Raw genomic sequence first — 20,229 nt, forward strand, 5'->3', positions numbered from 1 at the left:
AATGGTATGTAGTTCCACTGGTTGGGTTGTGGAAGCCAAACTTGTCTCAGCCGTTAAATGTATTTTTCTAGATTTTGGTCCGACTTTAGTCTTTATGGGTTCTTCATGGGGGAGGGGGGGGAGGGGGGAGTAAAGCCTCTTTGCTGATATTTTGAAAGATTTTTTCGAGCCTCTTCTGGTGTTTGGACTACTATGGCACGATAGCTACGAGGCTGCCGGTTGCATCTTCTTGCAAGTCTCTAGATTCACATGGGTTCGTTATGAGAGAGATATTTCGTTATGCTTTGTATTCATATTTCTTCGTTTTGGTTTTTTTTAGCTTAAATTTTTCTGTTGGCATTCTCTTATTAGCTTGTCATCTCTTTTGTTTGCCTAATTTTAGCATTTGTTGTTGTTGACTGAATTCTTCTCTATCTTTTGCTCTTAGTATAACATTCTTGTACTTTGAGCTTAAGTTTCATTTATTATTAATAAAGAGGCTTGTCTCCATTTAAAAAATAAATTAAGTAGTAGAAGTCCTATCAATATCAATTTCTTCTGTTAGCTCTTCTAGGTTCTACAGGTAATACCTGAATTTTGACACTGTTTTTAATATTCATTTGCTACACAAGCTCAACATGTCAATGTCTTCCTGTTTTAATAAATGGACGTGGATGGAATGTTTCAGGGTCAAGTTAATTTAAAAAGTCCAGATCATAAATTTTGTCTTTTGGAAACTGCTGATTACGGACTCAATAATGGACTTCCACCAATTGCTCAAAGGAGAATTTTTTTTGGCCGGGAGGTCGGTGGTGCCGATAGGAAGCTTATACCAACATATCAATTAAAAAGTCGCACTTATCTTGGGCCAACTGCCATGGATGCTGAAATGGCTTTCTTAATGGCCAACCAAGCATTAGCGACATCTGGAAAACTTGTCTTTGATCCTTTTGTTGGCACTGGGAGCATTCTTGTTGGCGCAGCTCATTTTGGAGCAATGACAATGGTAACTACTTTAAGGACATCACAATTTATCTCATAAAGAAATTGTCTGATTTTACAACATTTGGCTGATAGAAAACATGTGGGTGACTTAATATTCTAAATTGATAGCTTTGAACACATTCCTCTGAAGTCTTTTACTTTCTTTCTCATACATGACTTATGGGGCTACTTTTTCTATGCATTGGATATTATATTATAAGTTCGGGTTCAATCTTGTAGCGAACATTCATTGCATTCAGGGAACTTAATTTAAGGTAGTTTTCAGTTCCCATAGAATGCGTGTGAGAGAGATACCATTTGAATTCAAACTGACCAAAATGTATCAGGGGGCAGACATTGACATTAGGGTGGTACGTGATGGTCGTGGCCCTGATTGTAATGTTTGGAGCAACTTCAAGCAGGTAAATATGTTTTATAAATTCTTAGAACTCAAGGACACAAATGTACCACCTAAAGAATAAATCCTGTTCAAGTAAGGTCATGCTTTATAATAAAATTCTACAATTCTAGGTTTAGAAATTTTGTTCATGGTGCTAGTCTTGGTTTATAATGCTCTATGTTGAAAGTTTGAAACTCTATGACTAACAGTAAAATACATGTGAGGGTGACAAGCATGATAAAGGATAACCGACTGTACTGCTAGTATTTTGCATGTGCAATTTTCTGTGATTCAACTGATTATGATAATATCAAATTTTGATGCTTTATGTTCCTATGTATGATCATAGATGTTTCATGCTGTAATGGTACTAATCTGTTTATTACTGCTTGCAGTATGGATTACCACCTCCAATTGCACTGTTAAGAGCAGATAATAATCTTCCTCCCTGGCGTCCAGGATTGAAGGAGGTACAGCAGCAATATTTGCACCAGTACTATTTATTTATTTTTCGTGGTGCTGAAGTTTCACTACCCTTGTTATATACTGATGGTCACTAATTCCTGTGGATACTGCTTAACATCTTTTTACAGATTTTCATTTACTTTTTATTTTTCTTAACAAGAACCTAATTTTTTCGTTGAGTAAATGTTTCAATGATTAAATGAAAAGTGACTGATGCCTAAAGAAAAAATGTAAAGTCATATGGAAGTGAATAAGGAACATAAATGAGAAAAAAAAAGTCAGAAGTATTCCAAAAAAAAAAAACTGAAAGAATAATCTTACAAAGAACTTGAGGCGCCAATCAAATTTGTATCTTCAAAAACCATAAGAGCTTAGAGAACAAAAAAAAAAAAAGAACCTAATTCTCCCATAACAAGAACCTAATTCTCCTCCTACTATATTGGTGGATTATTGGTGGTCTAACATTGCATTCCCGGTCCAATTTTACCTTGTCCTCAAGGTGGAAATCAGGAAAAGACTGCTGAAAATCGTCATAATTCTCCCAAGTGGCCTCATGTTTTGGCAACCCCTTCCAGCTTATTAAAACCTCCCAAACGCCTTTACTATTCTTCTGATATCCATAAATCTCATCAGGTTCAGGGTTTTCAGTCAAAAAGGGTACCCACTCCACCTTATCCTTGCATTCCCCAAAGGCTTTCTTCAACTGTGAAATGTGGAACACTGGATGTATTGTTGCTGAAGTAGGGAGTTTAAGTTTATAAGCTACATAACCAATCTTCTTCAGAATACGATAAGGACCGAAGTACTTAGGGGACAACTTCTCATTCCTTCTTTTTCGCATAGAAACCTGTCGGTAGGGTCTGATTTTTAAGAAAACCATATCTCCTTCAAATTCTACATGTCTTCTCTTCATATCTGCATAACTCTTCATCTTTTCTTGAGCTATTCGCAAATGCTCCTTCAAAGCCCCTAAAGAGACATCCCTTTCTTTAAGTTGCTCATCAAGCGTGGAGTTTGGAGTCTCTCTGTCTCCATAGTAAATAAGGGCCGGTGGCGTTCTTCCATAGCTTGAAAAGGAGTCACACCCAAGGATCGCTGGTATGTAGTATTATACCAATATTCTATCCAAGGAATCCACTTCACCCACTCTTTTGGTCTCTCTCCACAAAAACAGAAATATTTTGTCACGATCGGAAACAATGGATTGGGGAAATCCATGCTGTCTTACTACTTCCTTAATAAACAACTCAGCCACCACTTTAGCATCGAATGGGTGTTTTAGACTTAGAAAATGACCATATTTACTAAACCGATCCACCACCACCAAGATAACTCCATACCCCCACAACTTTGGCAGCCCTTCAATGAAATCCATTGAAATATCTTCCTCACACTCTACTTGGAATCTCCAACGGAACCAGTAATCCCGCAGGTGTAAGGACCGATGTCTTATTTATTTGGCAAAGGCACATTCTTTGCAGTATTTGTAACTTCTCATTTCATGCCCTCCCAAAACAGCTCTCCGGTCAATCTCTTGTATGTTCTTAGGAATCCCAAATGGCCCCTAAGGACAGAATCATGATAGGTATGCATAACGTTAGGAATCAATGAAGAAGTCTTTGCAATCACCAACCTTCCTTTATATCTAAGTATACCCTGCTGTAAGGAATAATTTTTAACTTCTTCATTCTGTGGCTTCATGATTATTTCTTTCAACTTCCCATCCCTATCTACCTCCTCCTTAATAATTTTCAGATCAATCAACGTCGGGGCCGTTAACTGATTAAGGAATACCGTGGGTGGTACTCGAGACAGGGCATCTGCTGCCTTATTTTCCAAGCCGGGCTTATATACTACCTCGAAGGAATAGCCAAGCAATTTTGCAATCCACTTATGATATTGTGGCTGTATGACCCTCTGTTCAAGTAAAAATTTAAGGGAATGCTGGTCAGTCTTGACTATGAACTGCCTTCTGATCAAATATGGCCGCCAACGTTGTACCGCCAACACTACTGCCATCAACTCCCTCTCATAAACCGGCTTGGCTCGGTCCCTCATTGCCAATGTGTGGCTATAGAAAGCAATAGGTCTCTTGTTTTGCATCAGCACCGCTCCCTCTCCATACCCAGATGTGTTTGTTTCTAATTCAAACGGTATATTGAAATTGCGTAAAGCTAATACTGGCAGAGTCATCATAATATTCTGTAACCTTAGGAAAGCTTTCTGAGCCTCATCATTCCATTTAAAAGACCCCAACTTCAATAACTAAGTTAAAGGTGCTGCAATGGAACCATAATGTTGTACAAATCGTCGATAATACCTGGTCAGTCCCAAAACTCCCCTAACTTCTCGTACATTTGTTGGAATTGGCCATTGCTTGATAGATCTTATCTTCTCCGGATCTACCTCTACTCCTTCCCCAGACAAAATGTGGTCTAAATATATATGCGAAACTACATTTCTTTTTGTTAGCATACAACTTGTGAGTTCTCAACACTTTTAATACCAACTCCACATGTTGACAATGTTCTTCTACCCCTCTACTATAAATCAGGATATCATCAAAGAAGACAAGGACAAATTTCCTCAAATATCATCTGAAAATATTATTCATCAAGGACTGAAAAGTTGCTGGTGAATTAGTTAGCCCAAAAGGCATTACTAGAAATTCATAGTGCCCTTCGTGCGTTCTAAATGCTGTTTTTTCTATACCTTGGTTACACATCCTAATTTGGTGATAACCAACTTTAAGATCAATTTTAGAAAACAGATTTGCACCATTTAATTCATCAAGCAGCTCCTCAATAACAGGGATAGGGAACTTATCTGGAATTGTTACGTTATTGAGCACCGGGTAGTCAACACAAAACCTCCAACTCCCATCTTTTTTTTCTCACCAAAAGCACCGGACTCGAATAAGGACTTGTACTGGGACGAATAATTCCAGACGATAATATTTCATCTACTAGTTTCTCCATCTCTTCCTTCTGTTGAAACATGTACCTATACGGTCTAACGTTTACTGGATCTATTCCTCCCTTCAAGTGTATATGATGCTTGATATCCCTCCTTGGGGGTAATTCTTCCAGCCACTCGAACACATCCTTATACCGTGCTAACACAGATTGAACTTTCTCCTGCCTTGTGTTTGCCGCTTCCTCTTCCTGTCGGCCAATATCAATAATCCTTGCTTCCAAGGCTCTGCATTCCACCAAATATCCTTGGTCCAAGTTGGTCCAAGACTTTTTCAAACTAACTTGAGTCTTTGTTAAACTGGGATCCCCTTAATTATCACCTTCCTGTTTTCATGAAAGAAGGTCATGATAAGGTTTTTCCAATCCATTTCAGTCACCCCTAAGGAGTATAGCCATTGCATCCCAAGTATTACATCCACCCCTCCTAACTCCAATGGCAAAAAATTCTCTATTACTTCCTAACCGTCAAGGTCAACTTCCACCTTCTCACATATCCCCCTCCCTTTAATGGCAGTTCCCGATCCAAAAATAACTCCATAATTGGAGGTATCCTTTGTGTTCAACTTCAGCATCAACACCAGCTTGTCTGAAATAAAATTATGCGTGGCTCCGCAATCGATCAACACAATGACTTCTCTTCCTTGAATTTTCCCTCTAACTTTCATGGCACCAGGATTCGTCAGCCCCACCACCGAATTAATACATAATTCGACTACCCCTTCTATTTCGCTTTTCAACTCCATAGTGCACAACTCCCTTTGCTCATATACGTCTTCCTCTATAATTTCTTCTTCTACATTATCTGCCCGAATCACAAACATTCGTAGCTCCCTTATTTCTTTTGCCTTACATTTATGCCCCGAGTAGTATTTCTCATCACATTTAAAACACAATCCCTTCTCTCTCTTGGCTTGAAATTCGACATCTGATAAACGCTTAGATGGCCTTTCCTTTTTATTCTCATTGGTCGTTGATCCTCTCAATGTAATGGTTCTTATCGAAAATACAACGTTACCTCTGTTTTTCTGATAATTATTTGTTGCATTCGACTTAGTATGAACATAGGGGTAATATGGGAATTTCCCTCTATTATATCTCGGTAAATTTGCTTCCTTCCTTAAAATCTCCCTATTCTCTACCATTTGAGCGTACTGCATCATTTGTGAAAACCTCACTAGTCGACAAAACTCTACTTCTTGGTAACAACCCTCCAATAAAAGTTTCTTCCAAAATTTTCTCCTGAATATCCGATAAAGGGGCAACCAATTAACAAAAAGATTTCGATATTCCTCCGCACTTGAAGTTTGTTGTATTTGCAGAAACTGGCCGGAAAGAGACCCTTTTTGTATCGAACGAAATCGGATTAACAACTGTTCTTTCATATTTAACTAGTCAGTAAACTTATCTCTCCTCCTGAAACCGATACCAGTGTAGTGTCGGGCCCTCAAAACTAACCGTCGCTACCAGAAGCTTCTCGGAATCAGTTAATCTGTGTATCTGAAAATACCGATCCACGCGAAACAGCCACAAGTCTGGATCATCTTCGTTGAAGACAGGCATCTCAACTTTTAAAAATTTTTGCTGATCAGAATTTTCGTCTTCTATTTCACTTTTCTTCTCCTGATTTTCGTTTTTGATTTCTTTGCTTGTTGAACCTTCTCCTTCTTTAGATTTCGTCGGTGAAGTTTCTTATAAAAGAAATCGAAAATCGTGACCGTATTAGCCCTTCGTTCCTCACAGAGGAAAGGAATCATATTAAAAAAAAAGCAAGCTTCATTGGCTAAAAGAAGGGGATGAGAAGATGCTATTTTTATATTTAGGGCTTCCATTGGGGAGTTATCCATGACAAGCTACTTTTTGGCAGTCCATGATTGATAATAGACAAATGGAGAAGATTTAATCTGTCGAAGAGGAAGAGCAACTTTATGCCAATCCGTATTGATCAATCTCCCCCCTTATTATATGTCTTTGTTTGCAATGCCGGACACTGGAGCCTCCTCTTTGGAGAGGCTAGTGAGGAATTTTTCTGGGAGGGGCATGGAAGCAAAATCAACCACCTAGTTAAATGGGCCAAAGTTATTCGGCCTCAACTTGATGGAGGTTTAGGTTTGGGAGCACTACAAAATAAAAACTTGGCTTTCCTTGCCAAGTGGGGCTGGAGATTTACGAATGAAGAGGATTCTTTATGGAGGCAAGTTATCCGAAGCATCCATGGAAAAGAACCATTTAACTGGCACATGGTTGGTAATTCTGGTTATAGCCTTAAATGCCCTTGGATTCGTATCTCAAGAATTTGGAGGAAGGTGGAGTCCTTGCCCTCTTTCAAACTTGGTGATGGCTCAAGAATTCCTTCTGGGCAGATGGGTGGATTGATAATCTTTCAAACTTTTGTAATTGCTGTGACTAGTTCTCAAACATGGAACTTGTCCAGGGACTTGCAATTATATTTTCATCCCTTTCCCCTTCAGCCTAAAAGTGCGACGGTTTACATTTCATTTTTCAATGATTCTTTTGTGCGCCTTCAAATTCCGCTTTATAGTACAGCCAAAGTTTTGAGGAAAAAGCCAAGACTCATGCGAGGTTAATGCATTAGCGACTCAATTTGAGGAATGTATAAGGAACATGAAAATAAACAAAAGTTAAGGAATGCCTCATCATGGTGTATTTTGTCTTAAGGCATTTGAAGACTATTCCATCTAGGAGTTTTATTTGAATTGGCGAGCCTTAACTTTTACATCATAGTCCTCTTGTATTGTTGTATTTTTTTTTTGTTCCTTCCTTGTTTGTACTCTCCCGCTATTTGGGTGTCTAATTTGGGCTGTGCATAAGCCTAAGTTTTACTTGGTTATATTAGATTCTTGGATATGATGAGGACGCTATGGGACTGTCAACCTAGTTGAGATGTTCGGGTGTGTCTCCTGATCCTTGGGCCTTTTTGTTCTATGCTCTTTACATAGTTCTTTTGTACTGTGAACATTAGCCTCATTTCTATCATTAATGAAATGGCTTGTTCTTTTTCAAAAAAAAGAAAAACCCATTTGTTTGTGTGCAACATTCAAATTCCTTTTCTAATTAATTCTACCGTCTTTTTGGCTACATATATTTGGAGTTCATTTTTTGCAACTTCTATAAGTAATCCTTCTCACCCTACCACTTAAAAATGTTTTACTTGTATTATTTGGTCGACTTTTCTAAATCTTAATGTTTGCAATTTAATAGAATTTTACTTTCATGAGTTGTCTGAAAGTTCTCACCAGGCACACAAGGGGAGATATGGCGAAAGTAACATCTGTCGCAGTAGAATGTTTTAATTATTTATTGATGGGATGCTTGTTACAAGCTATAGCATTATATTTGCTATATGAGAAATTTCTATATTACTGAGTAAATCATAATAATTCAAAGTACATAACGATGTTTTACATAGGAAATAAATAGACCTCAAAGTAACCTCCACAGGAAAATTCATATATGGAAAATACCAAAAGGAAAATACTAATAATTCATAAACCCTAATTTTCCTTTAACAACTTCCCTCAAACTCAAGTTCTAGAATCTTGAACTTGAGTTTGCTAAGAAAACATCTAAATCAAATCAGTAGATCTAGGATAGAACAAAAAACTTATGATGAACCAAACAACAAGAAACTTCTTGGCTAAAGACAAACCCACAAAGAACGAAACGAAGAACTTCTGAGATAGAAGCATAGATCCTTGTATAGAGATCTATAACAACAAAATCTAGGAAGAACGGAAGAACTTATGGGCAATAACAAAGATCCTCATGGAGAGAGATGTAATAAATGACAGATGTTGCTGATCACACACAAAATTGAACTAGATTAATCTAAATCGCACTTATCTTGGCCAACTGCCATGGATGCTGAAATGGCTTTCTTAATGGCCAACCAAGCATTAGCGACATCTGGAAAACTTGTCTTTGATCCTTTTGTTGGCACTGGAGCATTCTTGTTGGCGCAGCTCATTTTGGAGCAATGACAATGGTAACTACTTTAAGGACATCACAATTTATCTCATAAAGAAATTGTCTGATTTTACAACATTTGGCTGATAGAAAACATGTGGGTGACTTAATATTCTAAATTGATAGCTTTGAACACATTCCTCTGAAGTCTTTTACTTTCTTTCTGATACATGACTTATGGGCTACTTTTTCTATGCATTGGATATTATATTATAAGTTCGGGTTCAATCTTGTAGCGAACATTCATTGCATTCAGGGAACTTAATTTAAGGTAGTTTTCAGTTCCCATAGAATGCGTGTGAGAGAGATACCATTTGAATTCAAACTGACCAAAATGTATCAGGGGGCAGACATTGACATTAGGGTGGTACGTGATGGTTGTGGCCCTGATTGTAATGTTTGGAGCAACTTCAAGCAGGTAAATATGTTTTATAAATTCTTAGAACTCAAGGACACAAATGTACCACCTATAGAATAAATCCTGTTCAAGTAAGGTCATGCTTTATAATAAAATTCTACAATTCTAGGTTTAGAAATTTTGTTCATGGTGCTAGTCTTGGTTTATAATGCTCTATGTTGAAAGTTTGAAACTCTATGACTAACAGTAAAATACATGTGAGGGTGACAAGCATGATAAAGGATAACCGACTGTACTGCTAGTATTTTGCATGTGCAATTTTCTGTGATTCAACTGATTATGATAATATCAAATTTTGATGCTTTATGTTCCTATGTATGATCATAGATGTTTCATGCTGTAATGGTACTAATCTGTTTATTACTGCTTGCAGTATGGATTACCACCTCCAATTGCACTGTTAAGAGCAGATAATAATCTTCCTCCCTGGCGTCCAGGATTGAAGGAGGTACAGCAGCAATATTTGCACCAGTACTATTTATTTATTTTTCGTGGTGCTGAAGTTTCACTACCCTTGTTATATACTGATGGTCACTAATTCCTGTGGATACTGCTTAACATCTTTTTACAGATTTTCATTTACTTTTTATTTTTCTTAACAAGAACCTAATTTTTTTGTTGAGTAAATGTTTCAATGATTAAATGAAAAGTGACTGATGCCTAAAGAAAAAATGTAAAGTCATATGGAAGTGAATAAGGAACATAAATGAGAAAAAAAGTCAGAAGTATTCAAAAAAAAAAACTGAAAGAATAATCTTACAAAGAACTTGAGGCGCCAATCAAATTTGTATCTTCAAAAACCATAAGAGCTTAGAGAACAAAAAAAAAAAAAGAACTTATTTAAATATTTTAAAGAGCTTTGAGTTTTGAGGTGGAAAAATTGTTCTCTTTGTGTTGTTTTTTTCCCCTGTTTTGTGGGGCTGTTTTGGATATGTTGTTTTTGGTTTTGGATCTTTGGTTTGTTTTTATTTCCTTTGGTGCTTTGTTTTCATTTCCTTTGGTGCTTTGTTGTCATTTCTTTTAGTGCTTTTTTTTTCTTCCTCTGTTTGTGTTTGAACTCCAGTATGTTGTACTTCAATAGTAAACTTTATTGATGAATAACGATGTAAATCCTTAGTAGAATATAAGAATACAAAGTCTCTCCAACTGTTATGCTATCTTTTAAGGATTAAACAAAAGACTCACTAATCTCTTTTAGTAACTAACTTTCTGTCCAAAACAGATTTCCTATTTATATTTCAACTAACGACCTACTGCCTGACTCATTGACCCTGGCCTTCTCACTAAGTAACTGCCCCTCTCAATGTCCTGAGTTTAATGTGGAGGAGCAAGCCATTTGTTCCGTTGGGCTAACCAAATCCAAGCCTGGTGTTTTTGTTGAGGCAATACAACATCTTTTAATTCAGCTACACCAGCAGAGGTAATAATTTCCCAACACTGCTTTTTTCCTTTATGTGTTACTTTTGTCTTTTAGACTGGTATACATTGTCTGATCATGCAAAACTCAACAATAATCAAGACTTTAAAGGTCTAAATCGATTGATCATGTAAAGTGACAAAGTCAAAACTAGCACATAGTACCTAGAGCTACTCTGTTGATTTGGCTGGTTTTCTGCACTATATCATTAAGTTAGGCCACTTGGATGTTGGGACCTCTTGGTTAGAAAATTCTTTCTAACAAGCAGGCTCAACCTCTTCATAAGTCATTCCACCCCTGATTAGCTTTTTTATGGAAGGTTGTAACATTTTACCGTTTAAGAAACAAATATAGGAAAGATGGTCATTCATTGATCAATATCCAGATGTTCTTCCAAAAGTTATTGCTACTGGCTCTACTAGGTCTACAGAGCTCCAAATTTCTTACACTCATGAAGCCAGCTTAAACAGAACTGATACTTAATATTTTTACTGGCTACAATTTTATGCAACAATATCTCTTCTTGCCTGGAGAAGGTCCCATATCATTTTTAGATAAAATGTCCACGTTTCTCTTTGTAATTTGGTGTATTGAGAGATTTTGTATTTTTCTTGTAGCTTGTTTCTCCAAATTATAGAGAGGTGTCCATTTTCCAAATTCTTTCACATGGGATAAAACACTAGTGTAGTTTAGGTTTAACTATGTAAAGTTTCTTTTTCTATACCATATTTTACGGTGGACTCGAAGTGCTTTCCTATTAGCATATGTGCTGTACTGTTTGTTCAAGCTCACTCATTTTCCCAACTTTTCACCTGACTAAAGCACATGAAATCAACAGTATTATCAAGGTATCCAGTGAATTAAATTTGCCTTACGTCTGGTTTAGGAGGTGTAATATCAAGGTATCCAGTGAATTAAATTCATGAAGTTACAACTGTTGGTTGTAGTCCCTTTTTTTGCGGTTTTACATTTGTGTATTTGATGGAACCCGTAGATGAAAATAGTAATTCGACATTATTGATTGAAATAATAGAAAAACAAAGTTTTGTTTCCCTCTCTCTCAAGGAATAACAGAAAGATACTGAATTCCAAAACACTCAAAAACGGACTCTCCCGCCCTTTAACAAACTTATTTATATTGCTGCCCTTCTCATCACTAACACGTGCCTCACCCTCACGTGTTATTTCTTATTTTCTCTCCTCTTGTATTGATATGGGAATCTCTCGACTCCCCAGCGAAGCCATCATCGTCCATCTTAAGTAGGAGAGCCATGCCGCTTCGGGCCAGAATGCATCGAGGTCCTTCGGTTTAAGAAAATGGGTGAGGAACTCTCGGCCCTTGGGCCAAGCCGCATTAAAATCACACACAGAAAGTAAGAGACCCAAGCCGCTGTGGACTAAAATGCGTTGGGTTCTTTCGATATCAGAACGGCGTGGGAACTCTCGACTCTTGACTAAAGCCATGGTATAATATCCCGTAGAAATTAAGAGAGCCAAGCCGCTTCGGGCAAGAATGCATCAGGTTCCTTCGATACCAAAAACTACATGCGGAAACTCTCGACTATTGGCCGGAGCCATGTTACAATCGCATGTAGAAAGTAGGAGAGCCAAGTCATTTGGGCCAGAATGCGTCAAGTTCATTCAGTATCAGAATCTGCTTTGGGAACTCTCGACTCTCAATTGAAGCCACTATACAATCACTCGTAGAAAGTAAGAGAGCCAAGTCGCTGCAGACCAAAATGCGTCGGGTTCCTTCGTATCGAAACCTATATAGGAAACTCTCGACTCTCGATGAAGCCATAATCATTCGTGGAAAGTAGGAGAGCCATGCCGTTTCGGGCCAGAATGCGTCTAGTTCCTTCGATATCAAAAAATGCGTGCGGAACTCTCGACTCTTGGTCAGAGCTATATTATAATCGCACGTAGAAAGTAGAACAGCCAAGCTGCTTCGAGCTAGAATGCGTCAAGTTTCTTTGGTATCAGAATCTGCTTTGCGAACTCTCGACTCTCAACTGAATCCAGAATACAATCGGTCGTAGAAAGGAGAGCCATGCCATTTCTGGTAGAATGCGTCAGGTTCCTTCGGTATCAAAACTTTTGTGGGGAACTCTCGACTCTCGACAGAAGCCCCAATACAATCCCCCGTAAAAAATAGTGGAGCCAAGCCGCTTTGGGCCAAAATTCATTAAGTTCCTTCGGTACAAAAACTGCATGGGAACTCTCGACTCTTGGTCGAAGCCACATTTCAATCGCACGTAGAAAGGAGAGCCATGCCATTTCGTGGTAGAATGCGTCAGGTTCCTTCGGTATCAAAACTTTTGTGGGGAACTCTCGACTTTCGATAGAAGCCCCAATACAATCCCCGTAGAAAATAGTGGAGCCAAGCCGCTTTGGGCCAAAATTCATTAAGTTCCTTCGGTACAAAAACTGCATGGGGAACTCTCGACTCTTGGTCGAAGCCACATTACAATCGCCCGTAGAAAGTAGGAGAGCCAAGCCGCTTTAGGCCATAATGCGTCGGGTTCCTTCGGTATCAAAACCTATATAGGAAACTCTCGACTCGCAATCGAAGCCATAATCGTCCGTAGAAAGGAGAGACATGCTGCTTCGGGCAAGAATGCATCGGGTTCTTTCGGTATAAGAAAATGCGTGTGGAGCTCTGGGCTCTTGGCCGAAGCCACATTACAATCGCTCGTAGAAAGAAGTAGAGCAAAGCCGATCCAGGCTAGAATGTTCGGGTCCTTCTATATTAAAACTTGTGTGGAGAACTCTAGACTCTCGTCTGAAGCTACAATACAACTGCCCTAAGAAAAGAGGAGAGCGAAGCCGCTGTGGGCTAGAATGCATCGAGTTGCATCGATACTAGAACCTGCGTCGGGAACTTCTGACTCTCGCCTGAAGCCATAATCGCCCTTAGAAAGTAGGAGATCCAAGCCGCTACGGGCTTGAATTTCTTTGGTATTAGAAATTGCATGGGGAACTCTCGACTCTTGGCCGAAGCCACATAAAAATCGCTCGTAGAAAGTAGGAGTGCCAAGCCGCTTTGGGCTAGAATGGATTGGGTTCCTTCGATATTATAAATTGCGTGGGGAACTCTCGACTCTTGGCCCAAGCCATATTACAATCACCCGTAGAAAGTAGGAGAGCCAAGACGCTTCGAGCCAGAATGCATAAAGTTTCTTGGCTATATGAATTTGTTTTTTGCACTTTCGACTCTCAACTGAACCCACTATACAATCACTCGTAGAAAGTAAGAGAGCCAAGTCGCTGCAAACCAAAATGCGTCGGTTTCCTTCGGTATCGAAACCTATATAGGAAACTCTCGACTCTCGATGAAGCCATAATCATTCGTGGAAAGTAGGAGAGCCATGCCGTTTCGGGCCAGAATGCGTCTAGTTCCTTCGATATCAAAAAATGCGTGCGGAACTCTCGACTCTTGGTCAGAGCTATATTATAATCGCACGTAGAAGTAGAAGAGCCAAGCTGCTTCGAGCTAGAATGCGTCAAGTTTCTTTGGTATCAGAATCTGCTTTGCGAACTCTCGACTCTCAACTGAATCCAGAATACAATCAGTCGTAGAAAGGAGAGCCATGCCATTTCGTGGTAGAATGCGTCAGGTTCCTTCGGTATCAAAACTTTTGTGGGGAACTCTTGACTTTCGACAGAAGCCCCAATACAATCCCCCGTAGAAAATAGTGGAGCCAAGCCGCTTTGGGCCGAAATTCATTAAGTTCCTTCGGTACAAAAACTGCATGGGGAACTCTCGACTCTTGGTCGAAGCCACATTACAATCGCCCGTAGAAAGTAGGAGAGCCAAGCCGCTTTAGGCCATAATGCGTCGGGTTCCTTCGGTATCAAAACCTATATAGGAAACTCTCGACTCGCAATCCGTTTATGGAAGGCTGTAACATTTTACCGTTTAAGAAACAAATATAGGAAAGATGGTCATTCATGATCAATATACAGATGTTCTTCCAAAAGTTATTGCTACTGGCTCTACTGGGTCTACAGAGCTCCAAATTTCTTACACTCATGAAGCCAGCTTAAACAGAACTGATACTTAATATTTTTACTAGCTACAATTTTATGCAACAATATCTCTTCTTGCTTAGAGAAGGTCCCATATCATTTTTAGATAAAATGTCCACGTTTCTCTTTGTAATTTGGTGTATTGAGAGATTTTGTATTTTTCTTGTAGCTTGTTTCTCCAAATTATAGAGAGGTGTCCATTTTCCAAATTCTTTCACATGGGATAAAACACTAGTGTAGTTTAGGTTTAACTATGTAAAGTTTCTTTTTCTATACCATATTTTACGGTGGACTCGAAGTGCTTTCCTATTAGCATATGTGCTGTACTGTTTGTTCAAGCTCACTCATTTTCCCAACTTTTCACCTGACTAAAGCACATGAAATCAACAGTATTATCAAGGTATCCAGTGAATTAAATTTGCCTTACGTCTGGTTTAGGAGGTGTAATATCAAGGTATCCAGTGAATTAAATTCATGAAGTTACAACTGTTGGTTGTAGTCCCCTTTTTCGCGGTTTTACATTTGTGTATTTGATGGAACCCGTAGATGAAAATAGTAATTCGACATTATTGATTGAAATAATAGAAAAAAGAATTTTTGTTTCCCTCTCTCTCAAGGAATAACAGAAAGATACTGAATTCCAAAAAACTCAAAAACGGACTCTCCCGCCCTTTAACAAACTTATTTATATTGCTACCCTTCTCATCACTCACACGTGCCTCACCCTCACGTGTTATTTCTTATTTTCTCTCCTCTTGTACTGATATAATATTGGTGGTCTATCATTACTCTCCTTCTCCAAATTCACCTTGTCCTCAAGGTGAAAATCTGGAAAACGCTGCTTCAAATCCTCATTAACTCCAAGTAGCCTCGTATTGTGGAAGACCCTTCCACTGCACCAACATCCCAACTTCCCGCTTTGTTTTTCGAATAACCATAAACCTCTTCTGGGATATCTCTCCATTCCTGTCTTCCTCGTGCTCTCCTATTACTTTCTTTAGCTGAGATACATGAAATACTAGATGTATGGTAGAATTCCCTGGTAGTTCTATCTTGTAAGCTACCTGACCAATTTTAGCTATCACTATGTGGTCCAAAGAATTTAGGAGAGGGCTTTTCATTTCTTTTTCTTCTAACAGTCACTTGCCGATATGGTCTTATCTTTAACAATACCAAATCCCCAACTTGGTAATGAACTTTCTTCTGTCTTCATGTCTGCATACTTCTTATTTTGTCATGTGCAATTCTCAAATGTTTCCGTAGAGCTCCTAACACCACATCTCTTTCCTTCAACTATTCATCTAATGTGGAGTTAGTAGTGTCCCTCTCCCATAGTATTCCAAAGGAGGTGGCAAATGCCGTATACAGCCTGAAACAGTGTGACTCCTATTGCACGCTGATATGTAGTGTTATACCAGTATTCCGCCCAAGGATCCATTTAACCCATTCTTTTGGCTTTTCCCCACAAAAGCAACCCAAGAACGTCTCTACTCCACGATTAACAACTTCTGTTTGACCATCCGTTTGTGGATGATACGCTGTACTGTGGTTCAACTTTGTTCCTGCCAAGCGAAATAATTCTCTCCAAAAGTGACTCAAGAATACCTTGTCTCTATCCGAGACAATGGATTTGGGATATCCGAATGAGAGGCTGGAATGCGTCAGGTTCCTTCTCTATTAAAACCTGTGTGGAGAATTCTTGACTCTCGATTGAAGCCACAATACAATCGCACTAAGAAAGTAGGAGTGCCAAGCTGCTTCGAGCTAGAAGGTGTCAGGGTTGCATCGTCAACAGAACCTGCGTGGAAAACTCTCGACTGTCTCCTGAAGCCATAATTGCCCATTGTAAGTAGGAGGCCAAGACGCTTCGGGCCAGATTATGTCGGATTCCTTCGGTATTAGAAAATGCTTGGGGAACTCTTGGCTCTTGGTCGAAGCAACATAACAATCGCCCGGAGAAAGTAGGAGAGCCAAGCCGCTTCGGGCGAGAATGCATCGTATTCTTTAGGTATCAGAAACTGCATGGGAACTCTCGACTCTTGGCCGAAGCCACATTTCAATCGCACATAGAAAGTGGGAGAGCCAAGCCGCTTCAGGCCAGAATGCGTCAAGTTCGTACGACATCTGAATTTGCTTTGGGAACTCTCGATTCTCAACTGAAGCCACAATACAATCAATCGTAGAAAGTAGGACAGCCAAGCCGCTCCGGGCCAGAATGCGTAAAGTTCCTTTGGTATCAGAATCTGCTTGGGAACTGTCGATTCTCAACTGAAGCCACAATACAATCACGCGTAGAAAGTAGGAGAGCCAAGCCGCCTCGAGCCATAATGCGTCAAGTTCCTTCGATATCAGAATTGCGTGGGGAACTCTCGATTCTCGAAGCAAAGGTCACAATTCCATCGCCCGTATAAAGTAGGAGAGCCAAGCCTCTTCGGACAAGAATGCATCTGGTTCCTTTGGTATCAGAAACTGCGTGGGAAACTCTTGACTCTTGGTCGAAGCCACATCAAAATTTCTCGTAGAAAGTAGGAGAGCTAAGTCACTTCATGCCAGAATGCATCGGGTTCGTTCGGTATTAAAAAATGCATGGATCTACATTATAATCACCCATAGAAAGAAGGGGAGCGAAGTCGATTTGGGCTAGAATGCATTAGGTTTCTTCTCTATTAAAACTGTGTGGAGAACTCTGGACTCTCGGCTGAAGCCACAATAAAATTGCCTTAAGAAAGTAGGAGAGCCAACTTGCTTCAGACAAGAATGCATCGGGTTGCAACGATATTAGAACATGCGTGCGGAACTCCCGACTCTCGCCTGAAGCCATAATCGCCCATAGAAAGTTGGGGAGCAAAGCTGCTTCGGGCTAGAATGCATCGAATTCTTTCAATATTAGAAACTGCGTAGGAACTCTCGACTCTTGGTCGAAGCCACATAACAATTACCAGTGGAAAGTAGGAAAGCCAAGTCGCTTCGGGCCAGAATGGATCGGGTTCCTTCGCGGTATTAGAAACTGCATGGGGAACTCTCGACTCCTGGCCCAAGTCACATTACCATCGCCCATAGAAAGTAGGAGAAGCAAGCCACTTCGAGCAAGAATACATCGGGTTCCTTTAGCGTCAAACCTATGTGGGGAACTTTTGACTCTCGTCGAAGCCACATTACAATCATCCGTAGAAATTAGGAGTGCCAAGCTGCTTCGAGCCAAAATGGGTCAGTTCCTACGATATTAGAAATTGTGTGGGAAACACTCGACTCTTGGCCCAAGCCATATTAAAAGCACACGTAGAAAGTAGGAGAGCCAAGCCACATCAGACTAGAATACGTTAGGTTCTTTTGATATCAAAACTGCGTGGGGAACTCTCGACTCTTGATCGAAGCCAAAGTACAATCGGCCGTAGAAATTAGGAGAGCCAAGCCTCTTCGGGCAAGAATGCATCGGGTTCCTTCGATATTAGAAACTGCGTGGGAAACTCTCGACTCTCAATTGAATCCACTCTACAATCACTCTAGAAAGTAGGAGAGCCAAGCCGCTTTGTGCCTGAATGTGTCAGGTTCCTTTGTTATCAGAACTGCGTGGGGATTTCTCGACTCTCGACAGAAGCCCCAATACAATCCCCCGTAGAAAATAGTAGAGCCAAGCCGCTTTTGGCCAAAATTCATTAAGTTCCTTCGGTACAAAAACTGCATGGGGAACTCTCGACTCTTGGCCGAAGCCACATTTCAATCGCACGTAGAAAGGAGAGCCATGCCATTTCGGTAGAATGCGTCAGGTTCCTTCGGTATCAAAACTTTTGTGGGGAACTCTCGACTTTCGATAGAAGCCCCAATACAATCCCCGTAGAAAATAGTGGAGCCAAGCCGCTTTGGGCCAAAATTCATTAAGTTCCTTCGGTACAAAAACTGCATGGGGAACTCTCGACTCTTGGTCGAAGCCACATTACAATCGCCCGTAGAAAGTAGGAGAGCCAAGCCGCTTTAGGCCATAATGCGTCGGGTTCCTTCGGTATCAAAACCTATATAGGAAACTCTCGACTCGCAATCGAAGCCATAATCGTCCGTAGAAAGGAGAGACATGCTGCTTCGGGCAAGAATGCATCGGGTTCTTTCGGTATAAGAAAATGCGTGTGGAGCTCTGGGCTCTTGGCCGAAGCCACATTACAATCGCTCGTAGAAAGAAGTAGAGCAAAGCCGATCCAGGCTAGAATGTGTCGGGTTCCTTCTATATTAAAACTTGTGTGGAGAACTCTAGACTCTCGTCTGAAGCTACAATACAACTGCCCTAAGAAAAGAGGAGAGCGAAGCCGCTGTGGGCTAGAATGCATCGAGTTGCATCGATACTAGAACCTGCGTCGGGAACTTCTGACTCTCGCCTGAAGCCATAATCGCCCTTAGAAAGTAGGAGATCCAAGCCGCTACGGGCTTGAATTTCTTTGGTATTAGAAATTGCATGGGGAACTCTCGACTCTTGGCCGAAGCCACATAAAAATCGCTCGTAGAAAGTAGGAGTGCCAAGCCGCTTTGGGCTAGAATGGATTGGGTTCCTTCGATATTATAAATTGCGTGGGGAACTCTCGACTCTTGGCCCAAGCCATATTACAATCACCCGTAGAAAGTAGGAGAGCCAAGACGCTTCGAGCCAGAATGCATAAAGTTTCTTGGCTATATGAATTTGTTTTTTGCACTTTCGACTCTCAACTGAACCCACTATACAATCACTCGTAGAAAGTAAGAGAGCCAAATCGCTTCGTGCCAGAATGCATCAGGTCCTTCTATATCAGAACTGCGTGGAAAATCTTGACTTTCGACAGAAGCCACAATACAATCGCCCGTAGAAAGTAGGAGAGCCAAGCTGCTTTAGGCCAGAATGCGTCGGGTTCCTTCGGTATCAAAACTATATGGAATCTCTCGACTCCCCACCGAAGCCATCATCGTCCATCTTAAGTAGGAGAGCCATGCCGCTTCGGGCCAGAATGCATCGAGGTCCTTCGGTTTAAGAAAATGCGTGAGGAACTCTCGGCCCTTGGGCCAAGCCGCATTAAAATCACACAGAAAGTAAGAGACCCAAGCCGCTGTGGACTAAAATGCGTTAGGTTCTTTCGATATCAGAACGGCGTGGGAACTCTCGACTCTTGACAAAAGCCATGGTATAATATCCCGTAGAAATTAAGAGAGCCAAGCCGCTTCGGGCAAGAATGCATCAGGTTCCTTCGATACCAAAAACTACATGCAGAAACTCTCGACTATTGGCCGGAGCCATGTTACAATCGCATGTAGAAAGTAGGAGAGCCAAGTCATTTGGGCCAGAATGCGTCAAGTTCATTCAGTATCAGAATCTGCTTTGGGAACTCTCGACTCTCAATTGAAGCCACTATACAATCACTCGTAGAAAGTAAGAGAGCCAAGTCGCTGCAGACCAAAATGCGTCGGGTTCCTTCGGTATCGAAACCTATATAGGAAACTCTCGACTCTCGATGAAGCCATAATCATTCGTGGAAAGTAGGAGAGCCATGCCGTTTCGGGCCAGAATGCGTCTAGTTCCTTCGATATCAAAAAATGCGTGCGGAACTCTCGACTCTTGGTC

General features: G+C 40.4%; 1 protein-coding gene across 10 annotated transcripts in view; it reads left to right on the forward strand.

Moving 5' to 3' along the window:
- The window catches only part of LOC116405078 (tRNA (guanine(10)-N2)-methyltransferase homolog), a 130,221-nt gene that overhangs the window by 70,417 nt on the left and 39,575 nt on the right, over positions 1-20,229 (forward strand). For 9 of the 10 annotated variants that reach the window (XM_031888702.1, XM_031888703.1, XM_031888704.1 and 6 more), the window contains 4 exons: positions 1,311-1,385; positions 1,759-1,833; positions 9,131-9,205; positions 9,579-9,653. In XM_031888702.1, coding sequence (XP_031744562.1) covers positions 1,311-1,385; positions 1,759-1,833; positions 9,131-9,205; positions 9,579-9,653 — 300 coding nt within the window. Of the gene's footprint in view, positions 1-667; positions 986-1,310; positions 1,386-1,758; positions 1,834-9,130; positions 9,206-9,578; positions 9,654-20,229 lie in introns of all 10 variants that reach the window. The other variant, XM_031888708.1, reaches the window with a different exon arrangement.

Source organism: Cucumis sativus, chromosome 7 (assembly GCF_000004075.3).
Source record: "Cucumis sativus cultivar 9930 chromosome 7, Cucumber_9930_V3, whole genome shotgun sequence".
Classification (NCBI taxonomy): domain Eukaryota; kingdom Viridiplantae; phylum Streptophyta; class Magnoliopsida; order Cucurbitales; family Cucurbitaceae; genus Cucumis; species Cucumis sativus.